The sequence below is a fragment of the Torulaspora globosa genome, chromosome 2 (genome assembly GCF_014133895.1).
Source record: "Torulaspora globosa chromosome 2, complete sequence".
Classification (NCBI taxonomy): Eukaryota; Fungi; Ascomycota; class Saccharomycetes; order Saccharomycetales; family Saccharomycetaceae; genus Torulaspora; species Torulaspora globosa.
The window spans coordinates 1,139,483-1,151,771 of NC_050728.1; the positions used below are offsets into that span (position 1 = coordinate 1,139,483).

The 12,289-nt window shown below is 44.2% G+C and overlaps 6 protein-coding genes across 6 annotated transcripts; 2 read left to right on the top strand and 4 right to left on the bottom strand.

Moving 5' to 3' along the window:
* Positions 1-233: 233 nt before the first annotated feature.
* Positions 234-1,271, bottom strand: AIM45 (Aim45p; the record flags this gene model as incomplete). Its single annotated transcript, XM_037282532.1, has 1 exon — positions 234-1,271. One exon carries the CDS (start codon positions 1,269-1,271, stop codon positions 234-236), a length of 1,038 nt encoding a protein of 345 aa, XP_037138427.1.
* Positions 1,272-1,456: 185 nt separating this feature from the next.
* Positions 1,457-2,479, top strand: YFH7 (Yfh7p; the record flags this gene model as incomplete). The annotated part of the gene is made up of 1 exon (XM_037282533.1): positions 1,457-2,479. The coding sequence occupies one exon, from the start codon at positions 1,457-1,459 to the stop codon at positions 2,477-2,479; it is 1,023 nt and encodes a 340-aa protein (XP_037138428.1).
* Positions 2,480-3,635: 1,156 nt separating this feature from the next.
* ICL2 (methylisocitrate lyase ICL2) lies at positions 3,636-5,318 on the bottom strand (the record flags this gene model as incomplete). Its single annotated transcript, XM_037282534.1, has 1 exon — positions 3,636-5,318. One exon carries the CDS (start codon positions 5,316-5,318, stop codon positions 3,636-3,638), a length of 1,683 nt encoding a protein of 560 aa, XP_037138429.1.
* A 345-nt stretch (positions 5,319-5,663) lies between these two features.
* Positions 5,664-7,652, bottom strand: REC8 (Rec8p; the record flags this gene model as incomplete). The annotated part of the gene is made up of 1 exon (XM_037282535.1): positions 5,664-7,652. The coding sequence occupies one exon, from the start codon at positions 7,650-7,652 to the stop codon at positions 5,664-5,666; it is 1,989 nt and encodes a 662-aa protein (XP_037138430.1).
* A 210-nt stretch (positions 7,653-7,862) lies between these two features.
* FAR7 (Far7p) lies at positions 7,863-8,504 on the top strand (the record flags this gene model as incomplete). Its single annotated transcript, XM_037282536.1, has 1 exon — positions 7,863-8,504. The coding sequence occupies one exon, from the start codon at positions 7,863-7,865 to the stop codon at positions 8,502-8,504; it is 642 nt and encodes a 213-aa protein (XP_037138431.1).
* Positions 8,505-9,295: 791 nt separating this feature from the next.
* On the bottom strand, positions 9,296-11,290 carry HG536_0B06230 (uncharacterized protein; the record flags this gene model as incomplete). The annotated part of the gene is made up of 1 exon (XM_037282537.1): positions 9,296-11,290. One exon carries the CDS (start codon positions 11,288-11,290, stop codon positions 9,296-9,298), a length of 1,995 nt encoding a protein of 664 aa, XP_037138432.1.
* Between the last annotated feature and the right edge of the window lie 999 nt (positions 11,291-12,289).

Below are 12,289 nucleotides of genomic sequence, written 5' to 3' on the forward strand. Positions count from 1 at the left end.
TATCAATCTCAAGCCCTAGTTTAGTCGAGTCATATAGAAGACCTGTACCCGCAGCTTAGTCGTGTTTGCCTTGTAACACGTCTCTTGTATTCGTTATCTCCTGCTTAAAAATCGATAGTCGAACACGAAATGACAGTGACATCCCAGCTTTGTATTTGATAGTATCAGATCGGGGTTTGATGTTCAATCATTTCAGTAAACAGAATATATTTATAGACAGCTCGGTATTCAGGTTACTTACGTGCTTGCATCAACTTGTCAGTAAGCTGCGGAACAATTTCGAACAGATCGCCTTCCAAACCGTAATCTGCCACTTTCAAAATGGGAGCGTCAGGATCGCTGTTTATCGCAACGATCTTTTTTGAGTCTTTCATACCAGCCAAATGTTGGATGGCACCCGAGATACCCACAGCGATGTACAGCTCGGGCGCAACAACCTTACCAGTTTGACCGATTTGCAGCGAATTATCACAAAAACCGCTGTCGACGGCCGCCCTGGTGGCACCAATGCCAGCCCCTAGAGCGTCTGCTAGCGGCACGAGTAGTTTGTCGAAAGTTTCTTTGTCCTTCAACGCACGACCTCCCGCCACGATTGTCGAAGCCGAGGAAAGATCTGGTCTTGCACTCTTAACGAGATTTGCACTCTGCCATTGGACATCGAGATCGGTGGAGCCATCTGAGAGGGAGATTTGCTCGATAACAGCAGATTCGCTCGACCCTTCAGGAACTGCTTCGAAGGCGGAAGCTCTCACGCTCACCAGAGCCATGGACTGAGTATTTTCGACGGTCTCAATAGCATTACCGGCATAAATGGGTCTAACAAAGGTCTTTGCGTCCTTAATCTTGGTGATATCACAAACAGGCTGGTAGTTCAGTAAAGCGGCGACACGAGGTAACAAGTTTTTACCAACTGCAGAGCTGGCGACGACGAAATGAGAGTACTCTTCGTCTTTCAACAAGTTAACCAATAGCGGAGTCACCTTCTCGGGTAAATAATGTTCGTACTTCACTTCATCGGAGACCAGCACCTTGTTCAACTTAGTGCATTGCACTGAAGATTTCAATACAGAAGCGGCAGAAGTAGCTTGCGGGCCAAGCAATAGAGCAGTGATATTGTTCCCCAACTGCTGAGCAGCAGCCAATGCATTCAACGAAGACGGAACGATGGCACCCTCCTTGGTTGTCTCGACAAAGGCCAGTGTCGATGCCAGCCTACTACGGCGAACCCTCGATCCAAGGGTCTGCAAATTTCTGCCTGCAAATCTAATCATACCTGATCAAAGAACAGCGATTGATATGCTAACGAATGATTCGAGAGCCAGCTGTTTAATTCTTGCTTACTGGTCGAACTTCATAGCTGAAAGAGTCGGAAAAAACCGGTCGATTGCACTCAGCGAAATCTTGAAATGGTCTTGGCAGTAGATCAGATAGAATATCAAGCCGATAATCTAACCTGATGGTTGACATTGATAGGCTTGCTGATGAGGCTCTTAAACTTCTCGATGACGCCAAGCAAGTCAACTACCGGATAGCTATCATGATCGTAGGGCCGCCTGGATCTGGCAAATCTACCCTAGCTGAGAAACTCTGCAAGACCTTAAACAGCAGGTTCAATCAGTATTTGGATCGTGATTCAAATGCTGAAGTTGTTCTCACAGAGAAGGGAAACGAGTTTCCAGATTTGGTCTCAGACCTCGGTGAGATTTCTGCAAACTTGTATAATGAAATGGCTGAGAACGATGGGATCAGCAAAGAACTGGTCGAGAATGTTGATTTCAAGCCAGTTAAGAAATCTTATGATGACGGTCGGGTGGAAGTGATAGGAAGAGGTGGCCAACCGAATGCCTTTACAATAAAGAGGCAGGCACCGATGCTCAGAAAGCACGACGTCGACATTGCACAGATAATCCCAATGGACGGATTCCATCTCTCCAGGAAGTGCCTAGATTGCTTCAAAGATCCAGAAAGGGCACATCAAAGAAGAGGTTCTCCGCAGACCTTCGACAGCAACAATTTTCTACAACTGTGCAAGACTTTAGCCAAGACATGCATTACCAAGCCACCAGCTTGCGAATCTGAGAGCTGTTTTGAGTTTATTTCCAAGACTTTTCAGTCATTGCCTGCTATCGAAATACCGGGATTCGACCACAAGATCAAAGATCCCACACCTAACCAAATCTCAATTGACCCTTACACGAGAATACTGATCTTCGAAGGCCTATATCTGCTCTATGATGCCGAAAACTGGCAGAATGTCCATAAAGTCCTGCTAGACACCGGCGCTGTACTGATCTGGAACGTCAATATTGAAGAAGGAGTCATAAGGGAAAGAGTAGCCAAGCGACATCTTAACGCAGGTCTTGTAACGACTCTAGAAGATGGCATCCGGAGATTTGAGACGAACGACCTACTAAATGCTCGTCTTATCCGGTCACCTTTGATCAATAATGGGAATATCGTTAGCATAAGAAACGATTGAATAACTACAAATACAAATACAAATACCAATAACCAATAATACTTAGCAACACTTCACTTAGCCATAGGATTGGCACCTTCTTCTTTTCGAGATCGAATAGAGATCATTTTCGGTTGAGCAACGCTACTATTGATTATTCCCCCGAGCCAATCTGCTACATCCTTTCATATTAGGCAGGGTTGCTGGCTTCATGCCTGCAATATAGTGTCTTTTAGACTGGGCTCTGTATATTTACGCGATTTCTCTGCATCGTATCGGTATCATGCAAAAGTATAGATCTCAGCTTGAAATCAATGTCAGCAATCTGGCAAGTCTTCAGGTGTTCGCTATCATAATATTCAGAGCTTTCTTCATCTTCTTCCTCGTCTTCCTCGTCTTCCTCGTCTTCCTCGTCTTCCTCGTCTTCCTCGTCTTCCTCGTCTTCCTCACTTTCCTCCTCCTCGTCTTCGTCTGTTCCAAGTTCGCAAGGCATCGGGGTCCTCACTATGCGACCTCGCTGTTTATCTGCAAAACCTGACTTGGTATATCTACATCCTAGCTTGAAATAATCCCCCTTACATGTCTCTTCGTCCCCCTTTACCACACATGGGTGCTCTCCCCGACTAAAACATTTACTCGAACCTTCTTGCGAACTAGAAATTGATTTATCGGACATGTACATCTTAAACACATCTTTATCAAAGTTCTTCTTTACCTCTTCAAGATTTCCAGATGCTCATAGTTATATATCACCTTAGTAACAGCAAACCAAGCTACTGTGGACCCCACAAATAAAACCATCTCTAAACCGTTTACTACGCGAGTACGTGCAACTATCTAGACAAACCTGAAACAAGCCATGTATCTCCAGTAACTAGACAAAATATATAATATATGATCGTCATACATTTAGAATAGATCTTGATAAATCCATTTCATCGTTATTCTGTCTCAATTAAAAGTAAAGTGCAATGTCTCTTCACTTGCTGCACTTAACTCAGGACACGAGATCTTGCGTGAATTGGCATCGTCTTGATGACTACATGTCTCACATCAGACCAGTATAGCTCATTTATTACACCAGCTAATGGTGGCAGTTATCTTGAAGCAGAGATACTACTTGTGGAGCGCATTTAGACCTGGATATGAACCTGCATGTGAATGTGAGCTTACAATGCTAAAACTGAGATTCGGTAAAACTGTCACCTCCGGTGCTTGAGGTATGAGCGGACGATCCATTCTGGACGACCTTAGTTAGGGAATCGACATATTCGACCCCCGACCATTTCTGATGGGTGAGTAGATCGCAGTTTTCGACTTTTTCTATTTTCTGGACTTGATCGACGTAGGCCCGCATGCCAGTCTCTTGAAACTTTTTTGCCAATTGCCAGAAGGATAGCCCGTCGACGTGAACTCCCGCCAGAGAAACCAGCTGGAGTACGAATCCGTAGCGGGCTATGTCCCATATAAAGCTTTGTAGGGAATCTGGCGTATAGCCATGGGCGCTCCAGTTGAAACTGGGTGAGAGGTTATAGACGAGTTTGGCCTCGGGATATTGCTCATGGATTCTATCAGCAAAAGAGCGAGCCTGAAGCTGATCGGGAATTTTTGTTTCGAGCCACAGCATGTCTGAGTATGGTGCAAAGATCTGAGATCTTTGAATTGCTGCCTCCATACAGCCATGATACATGTAATGGCCTTCCATCGTTCTCGGTTTGTCCCAATCGAAAATAACTTCCTTATTGGGAGCAGCCATGGAGGCAATTGCTTTCATCTCCAGGAGACTCAGGTAGTTTCTTTTCTGCTGCTGCATTCTCTCGGCTTTCATTCTATGATAAGCTTGATACTCATTACCGCTGAGCTGGCGCTCGACAGCTTCATCAAAAGTCATGGTCTCGTTCTGAGCATACCATTCGGTCTCTGCATCGCCAAGAATATGACGGTTAGCAACGGTGCTTTCCCTCTCCAAGTCAACTAACTGCTCGCTCCATGCAGTGGTATATGGTTTTATGACACCTTTGATGTATTGGTGATCTCTGGGATCAGTGCTGCTACTTATCAATCCTGCATTGCAGGAGTCCGTTCTGGCGATTGCAAGGTTTTCAGTTCCCATTAGGTCCCATTGGAATCTTGTTGCAATCAGCCTCGACACATGCGTGGAGGTCGGCACGATCACTGCGCCACTTAAATGGCCACATTTCTTACCGCCAACCAATTGATCTTCAAGATGAATTCCTGCTGCTCCCTTTTCTGCGAACAATTTAGCGACTTTCATAACGGTAGTGACTCCTCCATGGCCCATATCGGCGTCGGCAATTATAGGTTTCAAGTAGTCCGTCTCGTCAGCTGCTGCTTTGCCCTTTTGTTGCAACCTCGCCAAGTGGAGCTTGCGATCGTGCATTTGTTGAGCTTTGAAAATCCTTTCAACTTGGTTCGGTACCGTATCGTAAGGATAATCACCAAAATCCGGTGAAACTTCGTTTGTTGAACCAACGAGCGTAGATGAACAAGCCCAGCCGGAGACGTAAGCAACGCGAATATCCTTACATCTGGCCAATTGGCTCATTTGTACCGGATCGATGACTCCCAATGTATGCACTGGTGATTTGCTCTTAAACTTCTCATCTAACAATTGGAACAGTTTCTGCGCCTGGTATGATGAGAGATACTGGGAGGCCTGCACAGGTAAACTTCCGCGATGCTTGACTACATCTTCTGCAGTATAGGTTCTTTGAATATTGCGAAACCGAGGGGTTGCCCACCACTCGTTAACTTTCTGTACCTCTTGTTTCAAGATTTGCTGAAGGTTTTTCGAGCAGAAGTTGCGTGCCAGCTTGGTTGATCTATTGCCACAACCCATCTCGTTGGAGAGCAGCTGATCGATCGGAGTCAAAAGTATTCCCCTTAGAGCTAAGACTCCTATCTTATATGAAGAAATAGAAAGGAGCTTCTTCTATTAAGTTCACAATATTCTGCTTCTCCTTCAAATGAAACTTATGACAACCACCCTCAAGCGGCATCTAGGTCACTGACGGTAAAACCTGCAAACTCCGTTTTGGTCATCTTTCCCCACAATTATTTTTCGTCAACATCGGAGCGTTGAGGCACGGCTCATGGATCCAGATTCCGGCTTCATGATAATACTGGCGAAGGCTCTCTAGGCAAGGCCTTGCGCTATGGCCGCTACTAGTGCAATTGATCAAATTCACGCATAGACTACTATGTCATCGGCTTTCATCAAGCCGAAGCGGCTGGCATCATTTCCGTGATCGGGGAACTCTCCAACGCTGATAAGGTTTCTGGAGGCAAGATTCAATAAAGACAAAAATGCACTAGCAGCGATCTTTTTATCTGTAACTTTGACGCGTTTTGTGCCATCTGCATCAAGCTCAGTTGTTAAACTGCTGGGAACAATGTCTTCGAAAAGTAACTTTTTTTTGAATGGAGGATGCGACCAGGTTGTTTTTCCAACATAGGAAGATCGTTCCCTGATATAGTCATAAAATCGTCTCGTATGAGAATCCAAAATCAACGTTCCCTGGCCTGAAATTAAGCTCTGTTGCTCGCTGCTATACGCCGCCGAACCAGCGCTGACGATAGTAGCAGTTTCCTCCTTCTCATTAGACCTCCTGTAGCCTCTGATCTGGCTATATAACTCATCAACAACGTCCAAATCGCGGCTCCCGCTACTCAAGGCCTTCGATTCACTTCCTGCCCCGCTGTCGTGTGTTGCAACCCTACCAAAACTAGAGGGTGGAAGATCCAAATTAATATGCATTAAATCACTTTGACTTGTGGAGTTGTTTTCAGCGAGCTCTTCTTCAATTTGCTCCAAATTTAAAAGAAGATCATGCACAGGCTCTGAGGGCATATCACCTGGGGGAACCGCCCTCCTACCGAGTTCTGCACTTGAGACGCTACTTGATGGTCTCTCCGAGTGGAACAACCACGACCTTCTGCGGCCTCTCTCAATTGAATAGCTGCCGCTTATTGAGCTCTTAGAGCCCAACAAGCTCAAGTCTGCTTGGTCAGGAGCACAAAATAATATAGTCCAGCAGTTCTTCATAAAGTGAGGTGCGTCGTCTAACCCCATCAAACTCTGCCAGCCAGAATCTGCCATAGGGCTGATTTTTCTTTTCTTTCTGTTTCTGAAGTCCATAGTTTCGCAGTAAGTGTTGTGGTTGTTTCTCAGGGTATCCGTCGACAGTCCAGTCCGCCCATCAATTTGGATTGTTTCGTAAAAGCTTTTGCTTAGCCTGCCATTCTCAGGCCTTTTGAGCGGCGGTAAACCATTTGGCGCATCAGTGTTCTCATCCTCGAATGACGCTTCTTCATCATCAAGCTGATCGACTCCTAAATCAATTCCTGTCTCATCAGGCAACATCCGAGCATTTTCATCGAAATTCAGCTTGAAATCATGGTCCCTATAATTCAGCTCTAGATCCGAATCGCTACATCCAGCAGAGATTTTTGAGTGACACGATGTACCTTCTTGATTAATCGTGTCATCGAGCTCAAAATTGAAATCGACGTCGATCGGAATGTCGTCCAGCGTCACAGGCCGGCGTAAGTACTCGGTAGAGTTCTTTGGGTTTCTCAGTTCGTCGTAGTCGTTCGCGTTAGTCAGTTCGTTTAGATAATCCTGTCTTCTAATGATCATGGCTTCTGAGATGGCTTGATCATCACTAGGCTCAAGGATGGCCGCAATAGAATTGATTTGGTTGATATCGAACAGCGGGTCATCATTCAAGAGGCCATTCACCGCGTCTGTCTCTTCAGCGTCAAAGATTGTTGCAACATGTTTCGATTTATTATCATACTTTTTTCGAGAAGAGGAAACCACGTAGAACTTTCGTTGAACTTGTGTCAACAGGTTCGTCAGGTCGTTGAGAACATATTCTGTTTTCCGATGATAACATATAGCAACCCCGTACATTAGATTGGAGACATACCTCAGCGGCAAATCTAAGTTATTCTCTCGAATTACTTCACAAGTATTTGGGATCGAAACGCTAATAATATCCCTTTTCTTCAGTATTGAAGAGAAGGAGTTGCCCTCTGAACTGCTTATATTGAGCTGACGCGTCGAACCCAATGTTGAAAGTAGCCAGACCGTTGTAACACCTTTATATGCTGGGTTTGTAATCACTTCAGCATTGTTGGAATAATGAGCCAACGATGCAATATTCGACATTTTTCTTCTACTGTTCAAGTAAGTGCCCTATGGTTAAGGAGAATGCCCATTTCTAATAGTAAGATGTGTTTATATACCTTTGCAAGTTAGCCGCCGAAATCTGGATCACGTCACACGGAGAATCCATCCCCGCTAATAGCTAGCCAGGATGTGAATATAAAGAGTAAACATCTCATACCACCCAGGGTTGCAGGATAGTAAAATTGGCTGATGGCAAACGATGTTAGAAATCACGATATACAGCGACAACAACAACAGCAGCAGCAGCAGCAACAACAGCCGTTGTACATGAGCCCTCAAACGGAGAATCTGACTCACATGTATTCATTGGTGGATAAATTGATCAAGCAACTGCAGAAGAATAGAGAGGAGAAGGAGAGAGTATTATGGAGCGTCGATATTCTTTCTAAGCAACTCGGGAAGCGAGCTGGTTCGGGACGTGGCAACAACGATATAGTACTCTTTAATCGATTTCTGAGCCAAAGGATCTCGTCAGGGCTTCCTGCTAGCGATGACGGTTTGGAAGGTGCAGAGAAGGAGGAAATATTACGCAGGCAAAACGAGCAGCTGCGTAAAATTCTGAAGGCTAAGAAAGATCTCAACAGGGAGACGTTGGGTTTACTGAGGGCGCATGAGGACTCACTGGAACAGATCGTAGCTCTTCTGCGGACTAACGTAGTCACTTACCATAAAAAGTTTATTGCGAAGGTACGACAAAAGCTTGAAGATGAAGTGTTTCCGCTGGAAGACGCGGAGTTCAGTTCATATGTGGATAATGTCAACGAGATTCACGAACTAATGCTCGTTTCAGAGGTTTATAGAAACATTCTACGTCTCGCAGACACGATCTGAGACATGCAATAGCGATACGGGCCCGTCAGCGGGCCCATTATGAACTTGAGAAGCGATTCAAGTTCGGCAAATGGCCTGATGCTTACTAGGATATTGCTAGTAAATGACTAGAAATCAAAATGCGCTGTGCAGCAGGTTTATCACCATCAAGCCCACATTCAGAGGTATCAGAATATGGCAGGCGGATCACCAAGCGGAGTAGATGCTTCAATTGCTAGTGTCGAAGACACCCTTATTGCAAAAAAATGGAATGACTTATCAGCTGGGTGAAAGAAAGCGGCCGTTCGTTTTCGTTATATCTGGTGCGCTATGATTTCAGATCATATTGGAATTTGCCGCTATGCGAAATTATGGTGGTAGGGTAAAAGCTTGCTGATTAAAATACCAGTCTATGGAGAAGTTGGATAGTCGGTCAATATGAGCGTCGCACGCCCAACAAGCCAATGATTTACGTCAAATTATAGAAGGTATGCTAAGCTTCACCTAACTTATGGATCCCATTGAGAGCTGACAAAAGATTCTAAAATACAAACATATACCAATATACATGCCAAGGACTGGTAGAAAGATGCGGGAAAACGAGAAGTTTTAGTTTACAGCTCTTACAGGGAGAGCAGACAGAAGAGGTATCAAAGAACTGAAGGAGAGTAAGCGGAACAATTACTGCGGTTAAGGCCAAGCTATGATATTCAGGAGTTGCACGAACTGCAATAATAGAGCAACGATCTTATTCAATGGGCAACCCTGCAAAGAGACGAGACAAATACGCAAGAAAAGCGATTACCGCAGAGTTAAACTTCTCCAGCGTTAATCACAGGGGATGAATAAAATCTATTTGTGAGCGACTGGAATATTCGATGCCCCCCCTTGACGTGAGAACTTTGGGCTGTTGACACGTCAATGGGCGGTTCGTGTACTACCATGTTTTCGCTACAAATGCTGACTGTATTATCCCCCCTTTTCCTGGCCATCTCTTTTCTCGTTTCTCTCAGGGTCCCACCCATTTTCTCCATCTCGAGTTTGGTTTTCTCGATTTCTTTGCGTCTATTATTGCATTCCGTCCACACTTGAGCGTACTTCTTTTCGAACTCCTGGTACTTCAAGTGGAATTTTGCTTTATAAGCAGTATTCGTGTCAACGAGTCGCCTGACATTCGCATTGGACTCATCTAGCTGTTTGACTAGATCTTTGTTTGCCATTGCGAGTTCGGCTTCTCTTTTTTTTGACGCCTTCAAGTCCTCAACAGTAAGTCCTAGAGAATTCTTCAAGAGGTTGCTTTGGCGAAGCACATCATCATTTACCTCCTGAAGTTTTCCACTTTCACTAATGAGCTTCCTGTTGGATTCCTCGAGGTCTTCAATTTTTTTTTGCAACACGAAACTTTCCCTCCTGTAGCGCTCCAAGAACGCTAGCTTTTGCTGACTTTCAACCGTGTACTTTTGTTCCTTTAGTACTCTTGCCTCCAGTTCTTTGATCTTTATGAGAAGAGGCTTACTGACTTCTTTCTGTTCCTGCAGATTATTTTGACAGCTCTTGAGTTCCTTCCTCAGAGCGTCATTCTCAACCTGCAGCTCATCCGCCATTGACCTGACTTCTAGCAAGTCGAGTTTTATTACTTCCATTTGGACAATGGCTTGTTTCAGATCCTGCTTCTTCTCTTCTGCTAAACTTAGATCAATGCGGCTTTTCCTTACCACATCCTCCAAGTTGATCTCTTTTTCCCGCAACTTTTGTCTGAGCTCAGCAACTTCCACATTTAGAGCGTCTTTCTCAAGCTTAAGCGCTTCCATTTCCGTTTTACGCCTTTTTAGTGCTTCATCTCTAACGCGGACTGCTTCCTCGCTCATACGCTTCCAGCAAAGTTGCTGATACTTTAATGCATTTGCAAAACCGGCGGCCAAATTTTCAGTTGAATGAACCGGCTCATTCTTGTCTAGAACCTCCAAAGGCATGTCACATAGATTGTATAGCCTTCCAATAGCAGCAGAAAGTTCGCTTTCGCCCACCAATTCGAAATCATGATTGGGTGTCACAAACTGATCTTTCTCATTCTTCAGAATTGATTTTCCTGGCAATTTATCTTTTGGAACCTTTGAACCATCCTTAGCAACAATATCACTCCCCTTGAATCGTATTACCCTAGTTGTTCCAAATTGGAGCCTCCTTTCAGAACGCTTCTGCCTGATATCATCAAACAAAGGATTGTAAGGTGGTAATGGAAACACAGGTAGTTTCTGCGAAGAATCAGAATCATCCGATGATGGAGTATCATCATTCGAAGGTGGAGAGTAGTAGTCTTCTCTTTGTTTATTGATAATAGCCGCCAGCTCTTTTTTATACTCAACAGTGCGGCGGTTAGCGCCCGTTTTGTTGTAATAAACGATAGCGTCTTCAACGGCAGGATTGAAGTTGGTGATGTCGAAAACATCAGTAATGTAATCGTCTGGCCCATCATATTCTTCGTATTCGGACTCGTCAGTGTCAGAGTCGTCGTACCTGGAGCTGCCGGACTCAGATTCGCGGTTTTCGCAATCCTCAGAATCGGATGCATTTTCTTGCTCACAGAATTCTTCCTGTGCAGTCTGATTGCCTTGATTTTCGTCGGCTAACGATCCCTGTTGCTCAAACATTGTCTGGACGTTTTCATTTTCCGATTCATCTATCCATGGCCATGGAACTTGTTCGTTGAATGATTCAGGGTTCTCTTGCCTTCTTTTGATTGCTTCGTTAAAAGGTGCCCATGGGTCAGAAGCAGATGTATTGTACTTAACCTCGTAAACGGACATTTTTGTAGGAAATTAAGTATTGGATTAATTAAAAAGATGAAATAGAAAGAATAGTTCGAATGAAGTTTCTTTCTTATCAATCTAGAAGAGAGAAAAAAAGTGCAACAAATGATTTAACATCAAGAAAGAGAGTAGATGGATTTGTGTCCTCCTTTTATATCCCAGTACCTCGATCTATTGGTGACGGAGAAACAAATAGTGACACAGGAACAAAGTGTCACAAAGTTGGATACTGACACCCGGCAATCCGATCGAAAAAAAAAAACAACTGGGAGTTGTTCACAAGAGATAGTTGGTCGATCAGATTGGGATTTCTGATAGCCTATGAGTCTTAATTGTTACGTGATGCAATTGACTTCAACCATGGCAGGCATTAAACACTAGGCTAGTTGTACTGGTATGAAATATGTGTAATATTTCTGAATATAGAAAATACCATACGCTGAGATCTACGGATTTCTAAAATCCACAAGGGAGTATCTCGGTATCTGTTCTTTAAAATTCGCTTTTATACGTTTATCATGTCGAGATGCTGCTTTAAGAAAGGGTAGGCAATAATCTCCACGCCGTCGAATTTTCAGCTAACAGGTATGAGTGTGCATGTTTTGCTTCGGGTTCGCATTACAGAAAATCACATCCTAATATCGATGCGCATATAGGTTAAAGAAGACCCAAGGAGCCTCACCCCGGATGCATACGGCGTGGTGGATCGATGGTATTGTCCCAACGTTGGGATGGGTCAAATGGAAATAAGCACTACCAAATGTGATGTTTACATATAGTATTTTTTTAGTAGTTATTATACAGATATTCAATCAAATAGAATGATTCCGCTGGATCCGGAATATCTCTCTGATTGCTACAGAACTGTGTCTCGATCTGTTTCACCTGGGTTCATAGTTACACGATAGGTGCTTGTTAGCAGCACTACGGATGAACGCGAATAGATAGCGAGGATACTCCGTGTTTAATGACGAACACACGGGCGAATACATCAAC